Source organism: Podarcis cretensis (assembly GCF_951804945.1).
Source record: "Podarcis cretensis genome assembly, chromosome: 17".
Lineage (NCBI taxonomy): Eukaryota > Metazoa > Chordata > Lepidosauria > Squamata > Lacertidae > Podarcis > Podarcis cretensis.
In genome coordinates this window covers 40,384,832-40,410,138 of record NC_137187.1, presented here as the reverse complement: position 1 = coordinate 40,410,138, position 25,307 = coordinate 40,384,832, and the positions used below count along the sequence as shown (strand labels likewise).

The 25,307-nt window shown below is 44.3% G+C and overlaps 1 protein-coding gene across 3 annotated transcripts in view; it reads left to right on the top strand.

Moving 5' to 3' along the window:
- The window catches only part of IRAK1 (interleukin 1 receptor associated kinase 1), a 31,245-nt gene extending 6,326 nt beyond the window's left edge, over positions 1-24,919 (top strand). Inside the window, exons 3-14 of one of the 3 annotated variants that reach the window (XM_079960205.1) lie at positions 266-457; positions 5,018-5,124; positions 5,833-6,000; positions 6,564-6,628; positions 6,787-6,901; positions 7,020-7,132; positions 10,498-10,702; positions 13,978-14,046; positions 14,221-14,442; positions 18,620-18,833; positions 22,403-22,525; positions 24,503-24,919. In XM_079960205.1, the coding sequence (XP_079816331.1) occupies positions 266-457; positions 5,018-5,124; positions 5,833-6,000; positions 6,564-6,628; positions 6,787-6,901; positions 7,020-7,132; positions 10,498-10,702; positions 13,978-14,046; positions 14,221-14,442; positions 18,620-18,833; positions 22,403-22,525; positions 24,503-24,555 (1,646 nt within the window). In that variant the 3' untranslated portion in view covers positions 24,556-24,919. The remainder of the gene's footprint in view (positions 1-265; positions 458-5,017; positions 5,125-5,832; positions 6,001-6,563; positions 6,629-6,786; positions 6,902-7,019; positions 7,133-10,497; positions 10,703-13,977; positions 14,047-14,220; positions 14,443-18,619; positions 18,834-22,402; positions 22,526-24,502) is intronic. The other 2 variants (XM_079960203.1, XM_079960204.1) reach the window with 2 other exon arrangements.
- Positions 24,920-25,307: the final 388 nt, after the last annotated feature.

The window sequence follows — 25,307 nt, the reverse complement described above, 5'->3', positions numbered from 1 at the left end:
GATGCTAACCTGCAACTCCCATTACCCAAACCATTGACCAGGGGTGTGTTGTCAATACTTGTCAAGATGTTCCTGCATTGATTGCTTGTGTGTTGATATTAATCCTGCCGGCTGCAGGACACTTTTTCTCCTCCCACTATTGCACGAGTGCTGGGACATGAGGAGGCAGACAGGACACTCAGGCTGAGAAATCCAAGGAAGGCAACGTGGTGACAGTTCCTGTTTTTGGAGGCTGTCTAACATCTTTTCTCACTTCTTTTTCTAGGGCATCCACCACTACCACCTGCGAAGCCCAGTGCATTGTCTTCTCATTTTCCGTATGCCTCCCCTGAGCCACCGCCTTCCCTACCTGAGCCCCCACGTGCTGCGCCTGCCCCAGATCCTGGTAGCCACGGCAGCAGCAGGGCCAGGGAATCAATTTGGAAGCCCCACAAACAAGCTTCTTCACCTGCACCAGGTAAAAATGCATGCCATGGCTAGGGGAAGCCTTTATTTATTGAGGATAGTAAAGGTGTATAATCTGCTTTTCTCCTCTGATGCAGGCATCTTCAGACCCAGGCCCCACGTTTAACCCAAACATGTATTTCTTAATCTTTCACAATATACTTGTATGATGGCAGTGCTCCTGTTGTGACCCACCTTGGATCAGGCTGTGACCCACTGGTGGGTCCTGGCCCACCAGTTGAAGTCCAGGGCTCTAGTGGAAATGCTTAATGACCTCCTCCCCACCCCTGTGGTCTGAAATGCTGACTGTGTTCCAGACTGCAAATAAGTGGTAGCCAATATGGTTTCCTCCAGATGTTGTCTCACCACCCTTGACTTTGATGGGACGTGGGCTGCAGCTCCCATCTGGAGGGTAGCACATTAGTTGCCTCTGATGTAAAGCCTCTCCTTTCCCAACATAGCATCTCATTATGGGACTTCTGGGCAATGAAAGGAGGTGGGGCATATTGGAAATGGTTTGTGCTTTTTTAATTTCCTTGCTAGAACTGTGTGCATTCTGCAGTTCTGTGATGATGCTTTTCAAGTACAGGAACTGGTGGTGGCTGTTGAATATGGCTTTCCAAGAGCTTCTCATTTCACTTGAACCTACATATGTTTCTAGCCTTTAGAGTAATGACTCTGGGCCTGAGAGTGTACCTGATGAAATGCTGTGTGGAAGGGGTAGGGTAGGCTGAGTAGGAGTCCTGTTTTGTGGGGTGGAGGGTGTATCTCTTGGCTCCTTCCTTGGGCATCAGAAACAAGATTATGCAGAAAGGAAAATAATGTGCACGCATGCTTAATATGCACAGTTTATGTAGGCTGCAGAATTTGGTTTCTTGGTGTACACTCTGTTTTACAAGAGAGCATATGTATCCCCACTGCTGGGGCTGGGATATTCAAAACAGCATCAAGTTCAATTCACTGCTCTCAGTTGGGAATCCCCAGAGAAAAAAAGGGACTTCAGGTTCTAGCAATGTATGAGAAGTGATGAAATTCCCTTTCCATGGTTCTTAACATTATATTTTGCATTGTAGTAGAAGGGGGCTCCTGCTTTGTAGTTTACAGGGGTGGGGGAAATTGGGCCTTTAGCCTTTTATCCTGGGGGATAAAAGCCCTTTGATTATTCTTGTTGCTCACTTTTGTACTTTTTCTCACGTAGTAAGATTTTCTTCTTGAAATAGGCAAGCCAGAACTATATAAAAACTCCCCTGTCCAGGAGTCATCTATGGCACTATAGGGAAGGATCTTCAATTTTGTAGTGCCACAATTATGCTGGAGGGGAGGAAGGGTCTGTAGTAATGCTGGGTCACACCCACCCTCCTCACCTGTCCTGCAGTCCAGCGGGACCCGGCTAAGAGAGGGAAGGTGGTGTCACAGCATTTACTTTTCAGGGCAAAACACAACAGAAGGGGTAGTTGCTGCCACCACTCCCTTGTCCGGGGATAGCCCAGAAGATTAACCTAAGGGAGAAGGTTACTCTTCCTTGTTGCCAGCTGCCCCACCCTGCAGTGCTTTACCACAAATTACAGGCAGAAATTCAACAGGTTCCATAAATTACAGGCAGAAATTCAACAGGTTCAGTAGGAGGCTAAGTGGTCAGACTTTGGATTCAGACTTTCCCCAGAAAGGCACAAAATAGGCACAGAACAAAATAGGAAAAGCCTTTTTTAAATTTCATTTAAAAAACAAGATTAAACATACTTAAAAGTAGGCACATCTCTTACAGTAGTTTCAGACAGGAAAATAAAAACATTGTAAAGCATCGCTAGCTAAACGTACCGTACTTACAAAAACGAGAACACAAGAAAAGTTAAGGCAGTTCGTAAAGTTCTCGGCTGAATCCGCATCTCAGGAAGACAATAGGAATTCTTCATCACAAAGAACATGCATATGAATGTAGCAAGGCTACATGGTGGTAAGCCTGACAGAAGGCGGCGGATGCGCTGCAGACTCCCTTCCTAAGGTTTTTATCCTTAGGACCCCATATGTAAGCGGACCCCCAAGGACCAATCAGAATTTCTGATTAATTCAAAATTTACCAATTGTCAACTAGTTGGGTAATAACTCAGCTTGTGACAGCTGAAGCTCGTTTGTTCTCAAGACTGCACCAGATACTCATTCCTGTAGAGATTAGGGTTGATGGCTCATTCACACACAGGCAGCATCTTAGATACCAGGTGTTAAAACACCGCTAATCAACTGGAAGTTTTCCTTCCTGCAGATGCATGAGATATGTAATCACACTCCCAGAGTCAGTTAGTCTACAGTTTAAAGCAACAAGGACACATTTCCCATAAATCCTTTGGCCTTTGGTTCTCCTACAATCCTTCTCTCAGCTTGACCAAAGTTTGGCTAACAAAAATCTCCTAACTTCACTACAGGGTCAAAGTGGAAACTTAAAATTTTCCTCAGCCCTTCAGCTTGATCTCTCCTTACATCACATTAAACAAAGGGGCCACTTGATGTCCTGAGTATTATTGTAAGCCACCTGTAGTGTTTTTACTGGAAGGGGAAGTGAAAACTGTTGGAATTCTGCCTCGGTCAGAGGGATGTGCCAGTCTCCAGGCACCGGCTGAATTCCTTTTGACCTTCCTCCCGCGACTCCCGGCAGGAAACATGCGAGGTCCGTATCGGCGATTTTTCCCAGACTGTGAGAAAAACACACCACTTCTTCTTCTCCTCCTCCCTGCATATCCCCAGGGAGGGGAATCAGACTCAGACAGAAACGTATTTACATGCTTTTATTCCTGTCTTTAGCAGCCATACAGATAAAGATGTCTGCACTCTTCGAACAACAAAGAGAAACTCACAAACTCCACCCATGTACATCCTGTACAGGTCATATGACACACACTGAGCTCACATCCTGTGCTCAATACGGAGAATGGACTGCCCCTTTATTGCCATGGTAACAGTCACAAACATCCTGTCTGGCTTTCCAGCCTCCAGCAGCTAAACCAGCTGCTGCTTCTTTCTTCTGCATTGCTTCTTTATAGTAACAAAAACATATTCAAAATACTACTTTTCCTTCAAATCAAACTCATAGGTCCTGGCGGGAACAAAACTGGGGAGTTCAGATAGAAGAATACGATTGGATAAAGCACTGGTCCAAGGTGCAATATGGACCTCTTTTCAGCTCAAATCAATGAACTCCCCCTGGGAAATAATATGTTGCTGGTGCACAACACCACAATTAGTTTCTTTTATACACAGGGCAGCTTCCCCCTTATGTTGGAGGGGGTGCCAGGATACTGGAACCTACTGGGATATGTGGTGGGCCTTCCCCAAGGCAAAAGAGTTCTGGATAAAAGTATTTTCTGAGATCTCATTCATAAGCAGACCATTCTTTCCTCCCCTTTTTTTGACTCTTAAATTTGTTTGTAGATTCGGATCAAGACCTGAATATCAAGAAACTGATTTTGCTTAAGTGCCAAGTTTTGGAAGACTTTGATTTCAATAATCTGGATTATTGGTATTCCAAGCCTTCTTGAAAATATCCCATCATCATCATCATCATTATTATTATTTCATAAGTTAAAAGTGCTCAATTATGCCATGGGGCATAATCCACTGAGAATTTTTCCTATGTAGCTGCAGAATAGAACAGGGACTGTGGAAAAAGAATCTTTTCAGAGGAGGCCAGTGGTATGCCATTTGGATTTGTTTAGGTTGAAGCACCAAAATGCTCCATGCTGACCCTGTTGGGAGCCAGAAAAAATGGAACAGTTATTTTTGCAAGCTGTGTATGAATGTGGTGCAGAGTTAGGGTAGTGAGTTGATCTTTTGAGACTGATAGGGGAGATAATTATTTCCGTGCCCTATTTTTAAAGGTATACAGGACCCACTTGGATACGTGGGTCTCTGTGAACCATGTGCTAAAGGAAAATTCAAATTCTATGCCAAGACTGCCCAAAATTATGCACCAAGGAAAGCTGAGTTCTGCATCTGGAATAAACTGTGTACATTTTGCCTCTCTCCCTCCAATGCTGCTTCTGCCAGTCACAGGAAACACCAAGGACCATACACAAAGGGCGTTGAAGGCACTGGAGATTCTGGGTGCATCCACACATAAACTAGCTTTTGAAATTTCATCAAGCATTTCCTGCACACTTTTCAAGTCTTCCTTGTATGTTGTGAAGGCTAGAAACGTAATTTTAAAATGAAAGTAGAGGTTCTTGGGATGTTGAATTCTGTGCCCACCCAGTTGCCTGTCACTTCCTTCTGCAGGCTCTGTGCCATCTAGAGCAGTCTAGATGTCTGTCGGAACCCGCAGCTCTGTCACTAATTTCAGTTTATTCAGGTGGTAGAATTTTCTTTCATGTAACTTCTTAAGCAGTGCTGAAGAAAAGTGGTGATTCTCCCAGTCTTTCCTATATCTCCTGCCGCTTTTCAAAGCATTCTGTGCTTCCCACTCTTGCTTCCACCACCTTCAGCAAACATCATTGAGGGGGCTGGAAACTGGAGGAGGAGGAGGACCCATTTTTGTACCCCAGCTATAACGGCATTCATTCCCACTTCTTCCCCCTGCAAACAGAGCCCTCCTGTCCTCCGCTATCTCTGCCAGGCCCCCCTCCCAGCAGCCACCTTAACAGTGTCGGCCAGAGAAACCCACCTTTGCCTCCCACCCGCCTTGATGAACAGGTATGGACCTAATTCTGCTGCCGCCTGATGGAACAGTTGGGCTCTGACTGTGTATGTGGGGGGAGGGGTGGATGTGGGAATTAGATGTGCAGGAAAACATAAGGAAAGCTGCCTGGTGACCAGGGTGGTGTAGGCTGGACTACTGAATGATGGAACTAAGTATCTAGCTCTTGAGAATCTCAGCCTTGAGCATTTGTCTACTGTTAATACTTCTAGTCCTCATGGTTTGTAACACGCATATTCTTTTACGAGATATGTAAAAGCAGGTAGTGTCTGTCACAGTTATGGGGCTGCCTGGGCTCCTTTGGAAAGTCAAGATACAAATTCAATAAATAAGTACCTGTTTCTTCCTCAGTCATATTTTTGTACTGCTTAGTTCCCCATTGTGTACCTGCCGTCCCTCCTGCCATTTTTGGATGGTGGCTTTTTCTTTCCCCTTACTGTTTAAGCCCTCTTCTGATCCCCCTCATGTTTGTACTCTGCACCCTTCCTTTCTCTTTCTGCATCCTTTCAGCATTGTCACTTCTGGGCTGATGCTGGAGAATTGCTTCTCTCCAGCAACTCGCTGCCAGCAGCAAGACCTCAAGGAGCTGGAATCTGAAGCCCTCCTTCCATGCAGCTAATGGAACTTGACTGTCTTGAGGAGCACATGTTGAGGTGGGCTGCTGCCCTTTTCAAGCTCATTCCTCTCTGTCTTCCCAATTCCAGAGCCTTGACTCTCTGTCCCCTGCCTGCCCCTTTGAGTGGCAGCTGAAGGAGCTGCGCGAAGCCACAGGAGACTTCTCAGAGACCCTGAAAATTGGAGAAGGTGGCTTTGGCTGCGTCTACCAAGCGCGACTGCGCAACACTGTCTATGCTGTCAAACGGCTCAAAGAGGTATAACCAAAGAGTACTGGGCTGGGGGCCTGACCATTTTACTTTGCATTCCCTTCCACCATCCTGGTATCCTCCTGATGTTTTGAACTCCCTTGACTCCTGTCCACACTGGATGGGGCGGATGGAGGTTGTAGCCCAACGGCATATGGAGGACACCAGGTTGGGAGGGGCTGCCTTCCACAGCCTTCCTGCCTCTCTTCCATCTGGTCCATGGAAGGATGAATCAGTTAACATTCACTTTGCTCATGTAAGGTCTCAGCTCAAATTCCCAGCATTTCTGACTGAATGACCTTCTAGCAGCTTGAGTCTTTGGAGTGCCCTGGCAGCAGAGCTAGTGGGACCCTTGGGGTGACTCCTCATCTCCTTGTGTCTCTCCAGTGTCCTTTGTGCTTGGTTGTGGGGGGTTGGAAGAGAGCCACCTCTCTCATTCCCACCCCACATGCTTTGATTTCAGCCTTCCAGTGTGTCCTTGCCAGTTCTTCTGAAGGAAGGTGTGCTCCTAGTGGTGATACTGATCATCTTTATCTATTCTCACCCCCCCCCTTCCCTAATCTGACTGACAGGAAGCAGAACTGGATTGGACTGTAATAAAGAACAGCTTTGTCACAGAGGTGGAAAAACTTTCCCGGTGAGACCTGAAAACTTTGAATTGGAAGGTTATTGGGTGGGGTTTCAGGAACAGGGATTGTGCATGAGGCTTGCTGTTTGTTTGTTTTTTAAAAAAACTGTGGTGGGACATAGGAGCTTGAGCTCCTTCTCCTTAACGCTGCCCCTTGTGTGTCCCAGGTTCCGCCATCCCAACATTGTGGAGTTTGCTGGTTACTGTGCTGAGCAGGGGCATTTCTGCCTTGTCTACGTCTTCCTACCTCAGGGCTCCTTGGAGGACCACTTGCGTAGACAGGTACTCACCTGAACTTCTATTCTTCTTCTCAATACTTTTATCCAGGGGTTCTTCAGAAGGTGGCACCAAAGACTGTTTCATTTGCTGATCTGTTACTGTTTTGATTTTTGTTTTTCAGAGTGGTCCCTGCCTCTCCTGGGCCCAGCGGCTACATATAGCAGTGGGCACTGCCAGAGCCATTCAATTCCTGCACAGCGATTCTCCTAGCCTTATTCATGGTGATGTCAAGAGGTGAGAGAGGAGGAGAGCTTGTCTCCCAGGCTGAGAACAGATGAAAATGGGGCATGATTTTAAACCAAACTGGAGGATTGTTGCTTTGTGCATGAGAAGGAAGAGTTCTGCTTTTCACATCTTCTGCTTTGACTTGGGGAGGAGGGAATCATCACAAGACATGCAGAACTTTGCTTTCTAAAAACCCCATATTTTTTATTTATTTTTTGAAAAGTGTGAGCCAAGTCTGCTGAAATGGAAGAAGCCAGAAGGGTCTGTGTATGAGATTTCCCAGTGGTGGGGTTTGGGTGCTCTGCTTCACTAGTTGTCCCTCTCTATGATTAACAAAGCCAGAATAAATTACTCAGAGTTAGAGAAATTAGGCAACTTACTAAATCTGCATAATTCAAGCAGGTTGCAGAATTTGGGTTGCCTGAGTGCAGAATTCCAGTTTTCTTGTTTTTAGCATATAAAAGTGTATTAAAAACTCTGGACACATCCTTTGCAAAGGATAGGTCTGTTATTGAATGGGAAAGGCACTAAGTAGAAATTCTTCCATATCAGTAGTGCTGTTGTGTGCTATTGTGATGGGCCTTTAATAATTAGCAGGGTGCACTTTTGTGCCTCCCCTACTCGCGGGGAAACCCGGTTTCGGGGATCCGGAGCGATGTGGGGTGAGTGGCACGGTGCTTTGAATCGACTGCTTTTTTCATGGAGTGAAGCCGCATTGCTGTTGCCGGAGAGCGCTGACTTTTTCCTGTGGACAATTTGATCTTGAAACAACTACCCGTGAGTAGAACGGAAAATTGGATTTTTAAACGTCTTAATTTGGCATCGAACGGGGGAGGTTTTAAACAGGAAGTCCGCCTCCCCTTTTTGTAAATAGACTAAAGCAAAGAGGTTGCAAGCTAAAGTCTTGGAAAGTCTTTTGTAAAGGATTAAATTTCCATCGGCTAAAATTGTTAAACCCCCCTTGGAAGCAGGAGAAGAGGGGGGAAATTTTAGATCGTCTAAGCCTGCAGGAGAGAGAGCGAAGAAAGATAAATTATCACCGTTTTGAACCCGGAAACGGGCTGCCAATAATAGTGACGTTTTGGGAAAGTTCATTGACTGTGAATAAAACCTATGTAGACAGATAGCTAAACAAGAGAAATATATTGTTTCCATTATTTCCTTCTGCACTCAAAAAGGAGCAAAAGTAACTGAAAATTGAAACTAATTTTGTTGCTGGATCTGCGTTGATACAAATAGAATTGATAATTGATACAAGGATTGATACAAATAGAAATTGTTTCCTCTAGAGGGAGTCTTTGAAACTGTTACAGGAGTGGATCTAGGGAATTTCCCAGCTGCAGAGATAAAAGACCGTGAGAATCAGGGATTGACCTTGAACGGGTAAGAATGTCGACAGAAGAAGCTTTAGTGACTGCATTTTGTAAGATAAGTGCTTTATTGGATCAGCTTCATAAGAAGACAGATGTTATGATTATTAAAATTGATAATCTGGGACAAAATGTGACTGACTTGGGACAAAAAGTGAACATCTATACAGAAACTACGACATGGCAAGTTGTGGAGAAGGCAAGGGAGGAAGTGGTTGTTGAACCTCAAGTAATACAAGTGGAGAGAGCCCCAGCCTTACAGAGGCAATTGATGAATATAAGTTGTTGCCTTCTATGACTGAATTTAGAGAAAGTCAGATTTTGAGGATCGGAGCCTCGCTTGGACTGGAGAAGGAAAGATGGATAGATCCCCTTATACAGGGATGTTCTGGCTTTTGGGATTTGGATTTGGGTCAGGAGGAGTTCGGAGTTGTGGGGGCTTCCAGCTTTGGAGGGATTTTGAAACATGTCCTGAAATATCTTTTGGACTTTAATTTTGACTACGGAGAATGGGCTGACCTGTCGAGAAGGAATAAAGGCATTGTTAGGTTGGAGCTTCCCCGAGATCTACTCCTCAGCGCCAAAGGAAGGAAATTAAGAACAAGATCAGCAGAAGATAAAGTAAAGCGTATATATAAATATGAAGAAGATCTGCAGAAGGGACATGGAAAAGAGTTAAGAGCCTCGGACAGAAGATCACCAGGTTGATGGACCATATGGAATTGACAGAAAGGACTGGCAGAATCCGAGACCAGGGAGAAGAGACGGTGGAAGAAGACTGGAAAAAAAGTTTTAAAGTTATTTATAGAAATATTGTAAAATTAATGAGTGTTAGAAAAACGTTGGAATGAAATTACATGGCTTCAGTAGAAATGATATAAGGAGTTAAGTACAAATAAGTTTTATGGTATTAATGGTAAGATAAGGTTAAAATAAATTAAGATAAGAATGGATTTGCTGAAATAATTAATAACTAGAATACAAAAAAGGGAGGTGTGAGGAGGTCGATGAAACAAATAAATGAAAGACAAAGAAATGGAAAAATTGGATGTGTTTTTAACTGTTTTTGCTTTTATTTTTGTTTTGGATGTATTGTTGTTGTTTTTTGTGTGTATTGTATTGTATTGATTTGTTTTGCTTAATTTTTTTAATTTTTTTTAAATTTTTTTCCCTTTCTTCTTCTTTCTGTAATCTTTAAACTTTTAATAAATATCATTTAAAAAAAAAATTAGCAGGGTGCAGACAGTAGAAGCAGGTCAGGGTCATTTTAACGGGTAGAATAGCCAAGCTTCTGAAATCTGTAGCTTTTATAATCCAAAACAATCTGCTCACCATCCACAAATCTTCATGCCTTTCCCAACACACTGCGGTTTCCTGTCTTCAGCAAGCACAAGAGAACTCTGCTGTTTTTTGGAACATACCTGCCCCAGTAAAAAAAACCCCAAAAGCTATATCTCTTAAAGTTTTTTTTTTGGGTGTGTGTGGAAATGTTACAAATCTCCATTAAAAGCAGAGTTGGGGCTATGATTCCAGAAAAAGCACAGAATGTGATACTGAGCCCAGAATTCAGCTTTCCAGAGATCTCATTTTTTCTTTTTCATGAAGCAAGCTTCTGGTCCTTTTAGGATTGTAAATATATGCCGTACTTAAAGGTGTGTGTGCAGTGCCTGGTGAAATCTCAGTAGCCAGAGGAGTTGCTGGATTAAAGTATAAGTGGTCAGAGTGCAGGACTTTTTGTGCTTTGTCTTAGCCCTCGTCTTCTGGATGATTAACTGGAGCAGAATGGGCAATGCAAAATAGGCTGAACTGGGATTGATTTCTTTTTTTTCTGGGCTCACAGTGTGGATGACTGGAACAAAACTCATAGCAACAAGATGAAGAATGTATGCTGCTCAAAATGTAATTGGTACACACAGGAGGTTTTGATGAAGAATGGAGAATGGAATGTGAGAGGCTATGTATAGTGGCCTGTTGTAAACCCTTTATTTCTCCCTCCACTTGCAGCTCTAACATCTTGTTGGATGCGGCACTCACCCCCCGACTGGCTGACTTTGGGCTGGCACGTTTTAGCCGCCGACCAAAGCAGGGAGGACTGAGCAGCTCTCTGGGCCGGACGCAGACTGTGCGGGGCACGCTGGCTTACCTGCCCCCTGAGTACGTCCGGACGGGGATGCTTTCTACCGCTATTGATGTTTTCAGCTTTGGTGTGGTGAGTAACATGGGGAGGGGAGAGGAGGGGCTTAGCAAAGACTGCACCATGAAGACAGGACACTTTCCTTCCCGTCCATTCCGTCTACTTCTAAAATGAGATTTTATTATTTAAAAAATCGATATATCACTTTTCGTTTATAAAGGGATTGCTCTCAAAGCGCTCTCTCTCTCTCTCTCTCTCTCACACACACACACACAAACACACAAACACACACACACACACACACACACACACACACAGTTGTAGAGTTGGGACCCAAGGGTCATCTAGTCCAACCCCCTAAAGTGCAAGAGTAGATCTCTCTCTCTCTCTCTCTCTCTCTCTCTCTCTCTCTCACACACACACACACACACACACACGTATTTCATCTGGGCCTGCAGCTTCTTTGCCTTTTGAGCACCCATCCCAGGACTTCAAGAGTGTGGGGAGGTTGGCACAGGGAGAATATGATGAGTTAGGAAAATTCCCTCTTTTGGCGTGTTGGAAAGAATATGCTTTGTTTGGAAAGCTGTTCTTTCCAAGAATTCAGTGCTAGGTGAAAATTCTGGCACTTTGAAGGCTTGTTATCTTGCAGGAACACTTACAAGGACTAACTGTCATGTGTTGGAGCTATGCCCTTGTTCACCTATCTAGCTCATTCAGAGACAGAAAGTACAAACTAGGAATTGGCAACTTGGGAGATGGGGGTGCCCCTTGACCACTTGATCATCTAACACACTCCAGCCCAGTGAGAGCACATCCTTTGGGGAAGACTCTTTGTCTGTCCTGTGTGTGAGACAAGGCAAAATGGAAGTGAGCTACTAAGGGGTGTGAAGGGGAGAACCCTGCCAGTGTCTCAGGGCCATAGCTAAATCAAGCCATGAACATTTTTCTTTAATTTGCAAATATCAGTTGGTATGTTTTAATAGTACCCCTTGACAGAGTCTGAAATGGTGGGCCACTCCCAAGCTGAGAGAAGGCTGCAATGGACCCATCAAATTGATTGTAATATCAGACAGATGATGACCACAGACAAACTTCAAAAGCTACATCAGCAAACTCTAGAAAGGACTTGGAATATTTGTGCGCTACATCAGGATATAACCAGGGAATGTAGACCATTTCTGATTCCTACTTCCCACCCTAAAACATCCAAGCACATGGAGTCGGTTTGATAGGGATTGTAAGTCCAAGAAAAAAGAACTGTCCTAATAAGACAAGTTCAGTTTGCCCATTCAGGTGAGGCTATTTCTCTTCTACAACAGCAATGGCGAGAATATAAAACATTGTTAGGGGAGGAAAAAAGGGTACATTATGAAAATAGTTGAAAATCTTTGGGTCTTGCTCCTATTGAGAGGAACAAATCCAAATTTTGGAACCTAATTCAAGGAGGCTCTGTGGATAAGCTTTTTGAGTCTTTACTCCCACCCCCATAACTCTCCCTAACTGGCTTGGGAAAGCACCAAGAGAAGATGATTCCTCCGGCGGTTTTCTCTTTGGACGTAAATTGCTGCTCTCCAATTTTGGCAAAACTATTTACATGCATAAACACAGCTGGCAGCATCTCTTTAGGGTGGCTGGTGTACCAGTATAGTCCTTCCCATTTTCAAGAAAGGAGACCTTTCAGACCCTCACAACTATAGACCTATTAGACTGCTAGATGTGGCCTCCAAATTATAATCAGGTTATTTATTAAATAAAATCCAAGAATGGGACAGTAATCAAGCCATCATTCATGATGAACAAGCAGGATTTAGGAAGGGTAGATCAAGTTTATGTACTGTATAAGCTAATTTGTAAATTTATCAAAAGTCCATATAAGATCCTCTATGTAGCTTTTAAATCCTGCCCTCAATATCTGTGTGTCAAAGAATACTGCACCAATGCTTTATGGGGCTGAAATTTGATGAACTGGTGTCAAATCTGAACGAGAAGTCCTACAAAAGAAATGTATGAGGCAGGTATTGGGGTTTCCTCCTGGGACTCTGTTGGCTCATCCGAGAGCTGAGTTGGGTCTCCCCTCAATAGCGGCCAGAATTGATCTAGCCTATCTTAGCTACTGGCATAGACTTTGAGGACCATACTCTCACCAAGCTCAGCTGGTTGGAGCAGCTAAGGACAGGAGGTTGGGTACAAGAGTGTCAAGACAAGCTTAGGGCTTGAAATCTCCAAGCGGGGAAATATTTATCCCTTAGCGAACTTAGAAATTGGATATTTGACCATGACGCCAAGCAAGCCAGAGCATTCACAATCGCTGCCTGTTATTCTGTTTGGGACCCTCAAATTAAGGACAACCATTTAAGGCCTCACTACCTTCCCCACAATTGCATAGGGCCTTTGTTGAGCTTCGGTTTCAGCAGATGCCCTCAGCATCCTTAGAGGGGAGATACCTTGGAATACCTCAGATGGCATGGAAACGCATTTATGGATGTAATCAGGTCGAGGATGTCTTGCACCATTTGTTGATTTGCTCTTTATATACGGTGCCCAGAGAATTTTTATCTCCTATTTTTATTGGTTCTCAGATTGATACCCCCAGGAAGTGATAGTTAAACTCTTAGCTGATAAATATCTACAAATTACACATCTGGTAACCAAATTTGCCCTGGCAGCTAAGAAGCTTTATTCCAGTTATGTTAATGCATTGTAATTTTAAATTTTATGTTGCAGACTTTTATGCTGTAGAGTTTTATAGATTTGCGTTGTGTGGTTTTAGAGGAATGCCTTGCTTTTGCCCTCTGTTGTTCATCGTGAAGGCCTTAGACTATACAGGCAGTGACTATTTTCTGTGGGGATTCTGTTTCTGGCCCCCACATGCATCAGAGGAGTGCGCATAAGCTTGTTCCACTTCCATTCCGCCCTCTTCTGGGTGCAAAAGGACCCACACGTCAGTGGTTGCGCTTCCATTGGACATGCACAAAATTGTCACTGGCTGTATACAATAAATTGAATTGATTGACCATGTCTCAGTTGCCTGCTCATAATACTGGGGAGGATTGGGGGGGGGACTTGAGGGGGTCAAGTCAGTGTGCAGAGTTGATGCTACTGGCCCTGCAGTCCAACCCATGTTGACAACAAGCTGCTGTCTTTCAATTTTAATACACAAATTGAGCATTGGAAGTGAGCCCAAGGGATGCGATCCTCAGAGTGCCTGATCCTGTCTGGTTGGCTAAGCTAGAATGTGGGGAAAGAAGGGAAACCCCCAACCCCAGTTTCTCTTTCCCTTCCTTGCTATGCATTCCGGTTTATTTTAAGTGCAGCTCCTTTTCCTCCCACCAACCCACCCCTACCAGGTCCTGTTGGAAATCTTGACAGGGAGACGATCTATGGAGCTGGATTCACGTGGACACAGCAAGTACTTGGTGAGAAATTATTCTCTTCTCGCGCCCCCCCCCCGCCCCCGGCCTGCCACTCATTTATTAATGTGCAGCTTGTTTTCCTTCTGACACCAAACAGTCAGTGTTGATGCTGCTCCATCCTTGCTGGCTTTCCCACCTCCTCTTTTTCCAACGGATTATCCCTCTCTCTGCCTTCAGAAAGATCTTCTGAATGAGGAAGAAGAGGAGCAGGAAGCCCAGCTGTCCTTGGCCACAGCTTCTTCCAGCCTGTCCCAAGTTGCTCAGCTTGGCACTCATCTATACCAGAAGCACGCAGACCCGCGGGCCGGGCCCTGTCCAGAGCAACTGGGCACAGCACTGGGCAGCCTGGCTTGCCGGTGCCTCCACCCAAGGGCCAAGCACCGGCCCCCAATGACGGAGGTAGGTGGCATGAAGGAGGGAGCTGGAGCATTTTGGCCAAGGATGGGGAACCTGTGGCCCTCTGGTTGTTGCTGGACTACAGATCCCAGGAATGATAGAAGTCGTCCACCAACAACTGGAGAGCCAAATGTTCCCCAGCCCTGATATAGGCCTTTTCTCTGGGAGCTCCAGTAAACTAAGCTGGGTTTGGATTGGACAAATCCCTGTCTTGGACCCACCTGTGAAATAGGAAAAAGAAGTGGGACACCAGGGTAAATCTGTGATTCTGGTTTTGTGTGTTTTTGCGTTTCACTTCCAAGTTCATTCCCCATTCAGGTTCACATTACTCTTGCATACTATTTGCTATTGTCTCTGTAGTGTTTGGTTTTATATAAACGCACACACAGATGACACAACATTTACATACTGTTGGTCCACTGCTTCCTTTTTTTCTAAACCCCATCTTTCCATACAGCTTTTATGCTCATTTTTAAAACCTTAGCAGTTGGGATGTTTTTCAACAGTCCATAACAGAGGAGCCATTCATTAGAAAGGACTTAAGTCAAGCAGTTGGAGCCAGATCTCTTACAGCCAAGAGCTATATAAGCATCAAAGATTGCAGCCTGCAGTTACATATTTTTCTCTCTCTTATGGTGAAGAATTTGCAAAACCACTCGGTGTCTGCAAGTTTTTAATGTGATATTTCATCTGCCTATTTTGGACCACAATAAATGTCCTAAAAGATGGATATGCAAAGCTTGCTTTGACATTACAAATAGGTCCTCAATAATAGTTAGCCATGTTTCATGTTTGCTGTGAGTAAAACTGACACTGGTGGTGTTCACCCTCTTACCAAAGCCATTTGGGCAAGCAAGGGTGTTTATGCATTATTTGTGCCCCCACAATTACAGAATCCCACTCTCAAAAGTCAAAGCCTGGGCATTGTTCATAATTGTTGGGAGTCCCCTCTGTGCCAACTACTGGTGAGCTTGGAGCTGAGCCACTAAAGAGCTGTGGGTTTTGGGACTTCCAGGTTGGCACCTCCGGTAATGGCGGAATTCCTCTGATCGGGAGGAATTTGCCCCGTGGGAATCTGGGTCTGGCCGCCACGGCGAAGGCGGAAACCCGTAAAAAATCGCAGGTGGGAGAAGCCTGTGAACGTGGGATTCGGTGGGCACCTTTTGCGCCTCCCCTAATCGTGGGGAAACCCGGTTTCGGGGGTCCGGAGCGACGTGGGGTGAGCGGCACGGTGCTTCGAATCGTCTGCTTCTTCCACGGAGCGAAGCCGCATAGCAGGACTGACATTTTTTGGAACGTTCACTGACAGCGATTGTTCGTTGACAGCTAGCTAATAAGAGAAATACATTGTTTCTACAGTCTCCGTCTGCTTTTAAAAAGGAGTAAAAGTAACTGAAAATTGAAACTAATTTCATTGCTTGAGCTGTGTTTAAAAAAAGGACATTACTGACTAACTTAAATAGAAACTGTTTCCCTCTAGAGGAAGCCTTTGAAACTGTTACAAGAGCTGGGCTGGGGGAATTTCCAGCTGCAAGATAAAAAACTGTGAGACTTTGGGACTGACCTTGAATCGGTTAAGTGTTATGGTTAATGGAAAGGAAAAAACTGACCAGTCAATTCTTGAAAAAACATTAAGGTTTGGGAGGACTTGGCAGCAATCTAGGAGAGCCTCAACATCAGGCCCCCCTGCTTCTTCTACTACTGCTTTTGTACCAGCATATTCAAAATCAAGAGGAATGTCGATAGAAGAGGCCTTAGCGGTTGCATTAAATAAGATAAATGATTCACTGGAACAGCTTAACAAGAAAGTAGACGTGACAAATGCGAAAGTGGAAGCTGCAACTACTAAAATCGATTTAAATACAGAAAGTATAAATAATTTGGGACAAAAGGTGAATATCAATACAGAAACCATCCAGAAATTGATACAGGAATCTACTTTGACATGGCAGACTGCGGAGGAAGCTAGGGAGAAAGCCGTTGCTGCTGAACGTAATGTAACACAATTGGAGAGAGAGAGAGTCCCAGCTTTACAGAGGCAACTGGATGATCATAAGTCGACGCTTGCTATGATTGAATTTAAAGAAAAACAGACGAATTTGAGGATCAGAGCCCTACCTGAATTGGAGAAGGAAAGTATGATAGATTTCCTCACACAGGAATTTGCTGATTTTGGGGACTTGGACTTGGGTCAAGAAGAGATTAAAATTGTGAGGGCCTTCAGACTTGGAAGAGGAGGGAAAAAAGAGAAGAACAGAATAAGAGACTGTTGGCACTACCAGAAGAACCTAGAAGTACAACAGCCAAGAGTGGAAATTTTTAAAGACGCCCCGAAATACCTTTTGGATCTTAGGTCTAACTACGGAGATTTGGCTGCCTTGCTGAGAAGAAATAAAATCATCTTCAGGTGGGAGTTTCCCCAAGGTCTACTCTTCAGCTTCAAAGGAAGGAAAATAAAAATAAGATCAGTAGAAGACAAAGTTTTTGTATAAATACGAAGAAGATCTGCAGAAGGGACTTGGAAAAGAGCTAAGAGCATCGGACAGAAGATCACCAGGTTGATGGACTATATGAAACTGGTGGAAATGACTGGCAGAATCTGAGACCAGGGAGAAGAGTCGGTGGAAGAAGACTGGAAAAAGTTTAAAGATTATTTATACAAATATTGTAAAATTAATGAATGTTAGAAAAATGTTGGAATGAAGTTATATGGCTTTAGTAGAAATGTTATAAGGAATTAAGTATAAATAGATTATTAGAGTATTAGGGAAAAATAAGGTTAGAATATGTTAAAATAATTATAGGGTAGAAAACAGAGGAAGATAGAAAGGAATTGCTGAAACAATCAACAGAAGTGGAATACAAAAAGGGAGGTGTGAGGAGGTCGTTGAAACAAGTAAATGAAAGATATGACATTGAAATTGTATGATGTGTGTTAAAGTGGTTTTGTTTTGTTTTGTTTTGTTTATGGTGTTAGTGTTGTGTAATGTTTTTATATTGTATTGTATTGTTTTTATTCTTTGTTTGTCTCTTTTTTTCTTTTTTTGTAGTGTTTAAAAGTAATAAACATTATTTTTTTAAAAAAAAAGAGCTGTGGGTTTTAAGATACTTTCCAGTCCTGGCTGAATTTTAGTCTGTGAATTGGAATATATGTGTTTCTTCCTTACCTGCACATTTCTGTGAGCAGGGCCATAATATTTTAAATAGGTGGGAAACCACAAGGAGGGGGAGGAGACACATACTTATTCCACAGGGCAGGGCTAGGAAACCTGTTGCCTTCCGGAGGTTGTTGGATTCCCATTCCCCCCATCCCCAGCTTGCCTGGTCGGGGGGGGGGGGGTGCCACAGAGGAGCTTCAGCCCCAGGAAGCCGTTATGGACAAGTCCTTCTGTCCATCAGTCCTGACAGGCCTAACATCCACTGTAACGGGGAGTGCAGGCGGCAGCCAGTGCTCTAGGAACAGCGAATAAGTGTTTGGGGCTCCTGCTTCACCTGCTGTCATATTTACTGTACCTTGCGTTTTCTTTTATACCCACAGCTGTTGGTTCTATACTGGTACTGTGGTTTCTGCTGTTTCCCAGCTTGATGCTCTGCAGATGTGGTTGCACTCCAGTTCCCAGCATCTGGGGCTGGGGCTGATGGGAGCTGGAGTCTAAAACTATTTGGAGGGAGTCTAAAACCATTTGGAGGGTCCCGGCTGGGGGAGGCTGCACTGTATATACTGCCTTCTGTCCTTTGGGCCTTAGCATTGCCCTGAGTGTCAAGGCCAGCAATGGGGTAGGAACAAATAGAGCCAGTGTGGTGTAGTGGTTAAGAGCGGTAGTCTCATAATCTGGGGAACCGGGTTCGCTTCCCTGCTCCTCCACATGCAGCTGCTGGGTGACCTTGGGCCAGTCACACTTCTCTGAAGTCTCTCAGCCCCACTCACCTCACTGAGTGTTTGTTGTGGGGCAGGAAGGGAAAGGAGAATGTTAGCCGCTTGGAGACTCCTTAAAGGGAGTGAAAGGCGGGATATCAAATCCAAACTCTTCTTCTTCAAGGAAAGAATGTGACTTTCTGTCTGCAAGGGGGTTGCCCCCCAACTTTTTTTTTTTTACCTTGCTGGGTATTCTGGGAAATTACTGTGTCTTCTTATTTGAGCACCCCACTCTGCCAACTTACTCCTCCTCCTGTCTTTAAGGTATACCAAGAGCTAGAGAGGCTCCAACTACTGCTGTGCAAAGAGTCTTTTCCCACTTTGCAACCCCTGAGACAGCTGCATACTCCACAAGAGGATTCCTACACCTCCAGGCCTCTCAACCAGCCTGAGGAGAGTGATGAAAGCCTGGAGGGCAGCCTGAGGCTGCTGAGCTACAGAAGTGTGCCCAGAGGGAATATCTCTGTAGGCCAACTGGGTAAGGCACTGCAGGCTGCTTCAGTCCCTCCCCCACTCTTCAGGGTGGATTGGCCAACTGACTGGACATGCATGGGCAAATAACAAGCATTTTTCAAGCATTGTACTTAATTGAACCAAATATTAAGTAACTGTTACAGAACAGTGACATTCCAATTCTAAATTTTCTATGTTTTAGCAGTTCTTATTTTTATCTGTAAGCTGCTGTCATAAATGACATCAGCTCATAACCTTGTGCAAACGGAACAGTTCTTCTTTATCATTTTATTTTGAGCCCTAGGGCAGGCATAGGCAAACTCCAGCCCTCCAGATGTTTGGGACTACAATTCCCATCATCCCTGACCACTGGTCCTGTAAGCTAGTGATGATGGGAATTGTAGTCCCAAAACATTCCAAGAGTTACAAATTTGCCTGAAAGGGATGAATAAAGCACACACAGTAATGCTAAGTCAAAAGTTATATTTAAATGGGGTTGTGACCATAGTACAGGATAGGGGACAGCTGATTCTAAAGCAGGTGTGCAGATAAGTGTATTGCACCCAATTCTGCAAGACTGGAAGGCCCTTCCTCCTTTTTCTTTCTTTCTTTGTTGGTTTCTTGCTTTCAGATCTAGAAATAATAAAATTAAACAGATGGCCCACTACCTGCAAAAGTGCATTCTTGACTTGGTAGAATGTTTGAGGGAAGCTGTTTTGCATGCAGGAGGTCCCAGGTGCAATCTAGGGCATCTCCAGGTAGGCCTAACAAAGGCTGCTATTTGAAACCCTGAAGAGCCGTTTCCCATCAATGAAGATGTGATAAAAAGCAGATTCTAATGTAGCCTGAAGAGTGTTCCTCTTAGTTGCATCTGAAGAACTATGGTATGTTCGGCTACCCTCTTTGAAACCTGTTAACATGCTTCTTTTTTGACATCTCTTTCCCCTACCTTTCCACATTTCAGACCAGATTTTTCTGTGGTATCACCACCAACTATAATTTGACAATTCCTGCCCTGTTCTTGATTTTAACTTCATTAGTCTATTTCTCTCTTTTTTTAAAAAAAAACTTTCTTTCAGTACAAGATTCTTATGACAGCTTCCACCACCAAGTTAAAAGCCCTCCTGTATGACTAACAAAATAACAGCAAAATAGCAGACACACCTAACAACAAAGAATCATAGAGTTGCAGCGTCATCTAGTCCAGTGTTTCCCAACCTTTGGTCTTGAGCAGCTTTTGGACCACAATTCCCATCATCCCTGGCCACTGGTCTTCCTAGCTAGAGGTGATGGGGATTGTAGTCCCAAAACAGCTGTAAACCCAAGGTTGGGAAACACTGATCTAGTCCAAGCCTCTGCAATGTAGGAACCTCAGTTGAAGCATCCATGACAGATGGCCATTCAACTTCTGCCTAAAAACTTAAAAGGAAGGAGAGTCCACCAGCTCCTGGGGGAGTCTGTTCCACTGCCAGAAAGGGAGTCCGTTGAACAGTGTCCGTTGAAAGTTCTTCCTGATATTAAGCCAAAATCTCCTTTCTTGTAACTTGAAGCCATTGGTTCAAGTCCTATCCTTCAGAGCAGGGGAAGACAAGCTTGCTCCATCTTCCATGTGACAGCCCTTGAGATATTTGAAGATGGCTATCATCTCTCTTTTTTTTCCAGGTTAAACCTACCCAGCATCTTCAACCATTCCTTCTAACCATTCATGGTTTCCAGACCCTTGATCATCTTGGTTGCCCTCCTCTGCACACATTCCAGCTTGTCAACATCCTTCTTAAATTGTGGCACACAGAACTGGACACAGAATTCCAGGTGTGGTCTGACCAAGGCAGAAGAGAGTGGTACCATGACTTTCCTTGATCTGGACATTCTAGCTTTGCTTTTTTCCAGCTGCATCACACTGTTGACTCTTGTTAAGCTTGTGGTCCACTAAGATCCCTAGATTCTTTTCACGTGTACTACTAGTAAGCCATGTGTCCCTCATCTTACATTTGTGCAGCTGGTTCTTTCTGCCTAAGTGCAGAACATTATATTTATCCATATTGAAATTCATTTTGTTAGTTTTGGTCCTTTACCCAATCTGTTAAGGTAATCTTGAACTCTGATTCTGTCTTTTGCAGCATTAGCTACCACTCCCAGTTTGGTGTCATCTGCAAATTTGATTAACATCCCTTCAATTCCTTCATCTAAGTCATTTATAAAGATGTTGAGTAACAATGGACCTAGGATAGAACCCCGCTTGTAACTTTTTTCCAGGATGACAAGGAACCCTTAATGAGTACTCTTTGGGTTTGGTCAGTCAACCAGCTACAAATCTACCTGACAGCTACCTTGTTCAACCCACATTTTACCAGCTTCCTCACAAGAATATTGTGGGGGATTTTGTCAAAAGCCTTATTGAAATCAAGGTAGACTACGTCTGCAGCATTCCCCTGATTCACCATGCTTGTAATTCTTAACAGTAAAAGAAAGTTGATTTGTCAGGCATGACTTGTTTTTGATAAGCCCATGCTCAGTCTAAGTAATCACAGCATCCTTTTCTAAGTGCTCACAGACCAGCCATTTAATTAATCTATTCTAGGACCTTTCCTGGTATTGATGTCATACTCACTGGTCAGTAGTTACTTGGATCATCTTTTTTCTCCTTTTTGAAGATGGGGTCAACATTTTCCCACCTCCAGACTGCAGGGACCTCACCTGCTCTCCAAGAATTCTCAAAGATTATAGACAGAGGCTCTGAGATAATATCCGCAAGCTCCTTTAGTATCCTTGGGTGCAGCTCATCAGGCTTAAGAGATTTGAATTCATTTAATGAAGCTAGGTGTTCTCTTACTTCCCTCCTTACATCACTTATTATGTTATCACCAGGTTGGGCACTGCTTTCCTTTTGGGTGAAGATGGAGACAAAGTGGGTGTTGAGTAGGTCTGTCTTCTCTGTGTCACCCAATAGCACCCAATAGAGGACTCCATGCAGAGGACCCGTTACTTGCTTGCTCTTCCTCTTGCTTCAAGGACAACCAAAGAAACATTTTATTTTTATTATTTTAGCCTGTCTTGCAAGCCTAAGCTGATTCTGAGCTTTAGCCCATCTGACCTCCCTGCTGTTGGCTCCTCTTGGCTGCTTCTGTATACTTCTCCTTAGTAATTTCCCCTTTCTTCCATTTCTTATACATGCCCTGCTTAACTCTCAGCTCATGTCCCTTATGTAGCCACACTGGTTCTATAGATGCCTCCCACTTTTCTTTCTTGTTGGAACTGTCTGCATTTGGGCTTTCAACATTTCACCTTTAAGAAACTGTCATCCATCATGGACTCCCTTCTCTTTACTTCCAGTTTAAAAGCAGCAGTAAAACCATAGGCATCTTTTAAAAAATCCTGGGAAAATAAAACTCTTCAATTAGCATTAGTCAGCACCAGCTAAACAGATAAGTAAGGGAGTCCCATAAATGTGGTAACACCACTTAGAAGACCTTTGCCTTGGCAAGAACTGCCTCCCATCAGGAGGTGGAGGAGGCACCCAGAGCTGGGCCTCTGATGATGGTCTTAACATCTGGGCCAGTTGTCACTCAGTGCTTGGCTCCTTTCTCTCTGCAGGCGACTCTGCCCCTCAGATCGTCATCAACCCAGCAAGGAGGCGTATGATGGAACGGCTGGCACTCTACCGCGACGGAGAGCTTAGCAGCCTGGATGTGCTTGCTTCTACAGTGTCAGGGGAAGGTAACCTTCCCGCTGCTGCTTCTGCAGATGGAGGGCGGCACTAGTCAGTCTCCCAAATGACCCTGCTGGGTTAGGTAGAGACTTGTTCAAAAAGGCAGATCAATTCATCATCTCCCCTCCGTTTCATCCCGCCCAGCAGTACTCTGTGTGCATATTTTTGCACCTGCCTCTTGTCCTCCATAATAGAATGAAAAGTCTTAAGCAGGTGTTGAGCTCTCTTTGTTGAACATATGTGTGGTGCAAGGGCACTCTTGCCTGAGCCATGCGCACTGGATGTCATGTTTGTGTAGGGACATGTGTGCATAGAATCTGAAACAGACAGGATTGAATCCAGACATAATCCTACATAGAAGAGACCCATTGAAATCTAGCCCTCATGAGAGTAGAGATTACAAAACCCACCTTGTTCAAAGTCTGCTGTTTGTATCCAGGATGGCTTTCAGCCCCTTTCTCAAGGCCTCCAGTCATATCTGCCTCCCCTTAGCTGCTTCTGCTCTTCATTATCTCTTCTCCCTCCCCCCTGTGCCCACCTGCAGCTTAACTATGCCTTGTCAAAAATGCCAACCTTTAAAATCTCAGATACCTCAAACCAATCTCTCAAACTGATTATAATAAGTCAAGCAGTATTTATTTATTTTTATTATTGACATATTTTTTCTGTGTAGAATTTAGGTTCCCCACAGATGCTAGGATAGGTGAATAATGAGGCTAGAAGGCTAATATAATATAGCCAACTGCACTTGAGAGTGGAGCAAATCACAAGAGGGCTTCAGGGTGAAATTGCATTTTTCTGAGGGTGGGGGGCGTGCAGCCGAAATGGCACCAAAAAAGAAAATCTTCTGGGTCAAGTACCCTCAGGCTTGACTTCTCTTTTCTCACAGAAACAGATCAAGAACTGCCTCCTTCTTTGATAGAGGGGACACACGACACACACACTGACTTCTTCCCAGACTGTAGTTTTGGGTCACACAAAGCCTATGTTTCATGTGGTCTCAGCCACCCTGGGCTTGCCATGCCTTCCTGTGGTGGACCAGGAAGTTTCTTTTTTATTTTAGAAGGGTTGGGGTCTGCATCTCGGCCTGCATTTCATGTGAAGATGAGAAGAGTTAATGTGGCCAAGGAGGGCAGGAAGGGGGTGTCTGCCCCCCACTAAGTCACCTCCTCCGCTACCTGATTTGGGAAGCGTATTGCATAGTGAGGTTCTATACGGTTTAGTCATTGTAACTAATGGTTACTAAAATAGTGGTCCTTCATAAATTTGTTTAATCCCCCTTTAAAAGCCATCATCACATCTTGTGGCAGAGACTTCTATAAAATGTGTTTTATGTAGAAAAAGTACCTTTTTTATCATTGGTATCTCTAATCTAACCTAGTGCTGTTTGCTATGCCTGGCAGTGTTCCTGCCCTCCTCCCTCAGATCCTGTAATTCAGAGGTGCCCAGAGGGGGTCCTGTGGCACTTCAGGTGTTGCTGGACTTTCATCATCTCTGGCCACTGGCACTGCTTGCTGGGACTGATGGGAGTTGTAGTCAACAACATACAATCTCATTTTATCTGTAAGCTGCCTTGAATCCCTGTCAGTGAAAAGGGCAGGGCATAAATGTATATATAATAATAATTGTGGGGTGGTGAACTGGAGATGCTGGAGATTGAATGTGAAAATTCATACATGCAAAGCAATATTGCTCTACCACTGAATGGGGGGGCCCCAATTTTTTTCTAGGGGTGTGGGCCCTTTTGCCTCCCATAGCATGAGGACTGAGAAATCAGCCCAGAACCCCTTGGCACTTATAGCAAGAATCATGCATGTAAGGCAGTTCCATGGAGAATGGCCAAGACCAGGCAAATTCCTCCCACCCCATTACAATATCTGTGTTCTAGCTTTAGAGGGTAGGTGCCAAACACGCTGTGCTGGCAGTGACCTGAGGGATCATGTACGCTATAAAGGATCTCTAATGAATTCTATTCCCTCCTCCAGATCACCTTGCAGAACCCCCTCATGAGCCCGAAGAGAGTGATGAATTTGAGTGATGAACTTGAGTGACATGGAAGGATTAAAGTTCTCACAGCGCTGACGGCACTTTGCGTTTTACAGGGTCCCACCATCCCTTGGGGGGGGGTGCACATTCCTTAGCTGGTACTACCAACCCTGTGGCACCCAGGGGCTCCTGGTGGAATACGGCATCAAGTTAACAACACAGCTCAAGCGGGGGGTGGCAGGGGCAATGGAGTCTATTTGAGTAGAAGATTAAAGTTTCTACCCCAAAACTGGAAGGGCAGTAGGAGGAGGGTATTTGTGTAGATTTTTACCCTTATGACCCTCCCTGCAAACCTCTCCGCACTACGTACTCCTTTTTCTTGAAGACAGTAAATAAAACATTTTATATATTTGTAACCTGTCTGTATCCTTTTGGCTTACAAATTTGTACTTGGTACTGACAGAGGTCTGTTTTTTGTTTCGCTAGATTCATGTGGTATTAGGCTGAACAGCCAGCCTCTTAGGATATGGCAGTTTGTGACAAGGGAGAAGGAGAAAAACCATTTTATTTTCCATGTTCCCAGTATGCTGTGAATTCTGCCTGCCTTCCTCTTCCTCCTTTGCCAGGATGAGAAGATGAGACAGTCACAAAGGAAGAAGATGGAAGCCAAAGTCCCAAATAGGATGGTCAGACAGTTGCTTATTCTCTCTTTCTGACCCTTTTAAAGTGTGTCAAAGCAAGGGTAAAGAGGTGCCTGTAGGTGCTGCAGGTGGCCAGAGTCATGATTAAGAATTGCTTGTATTT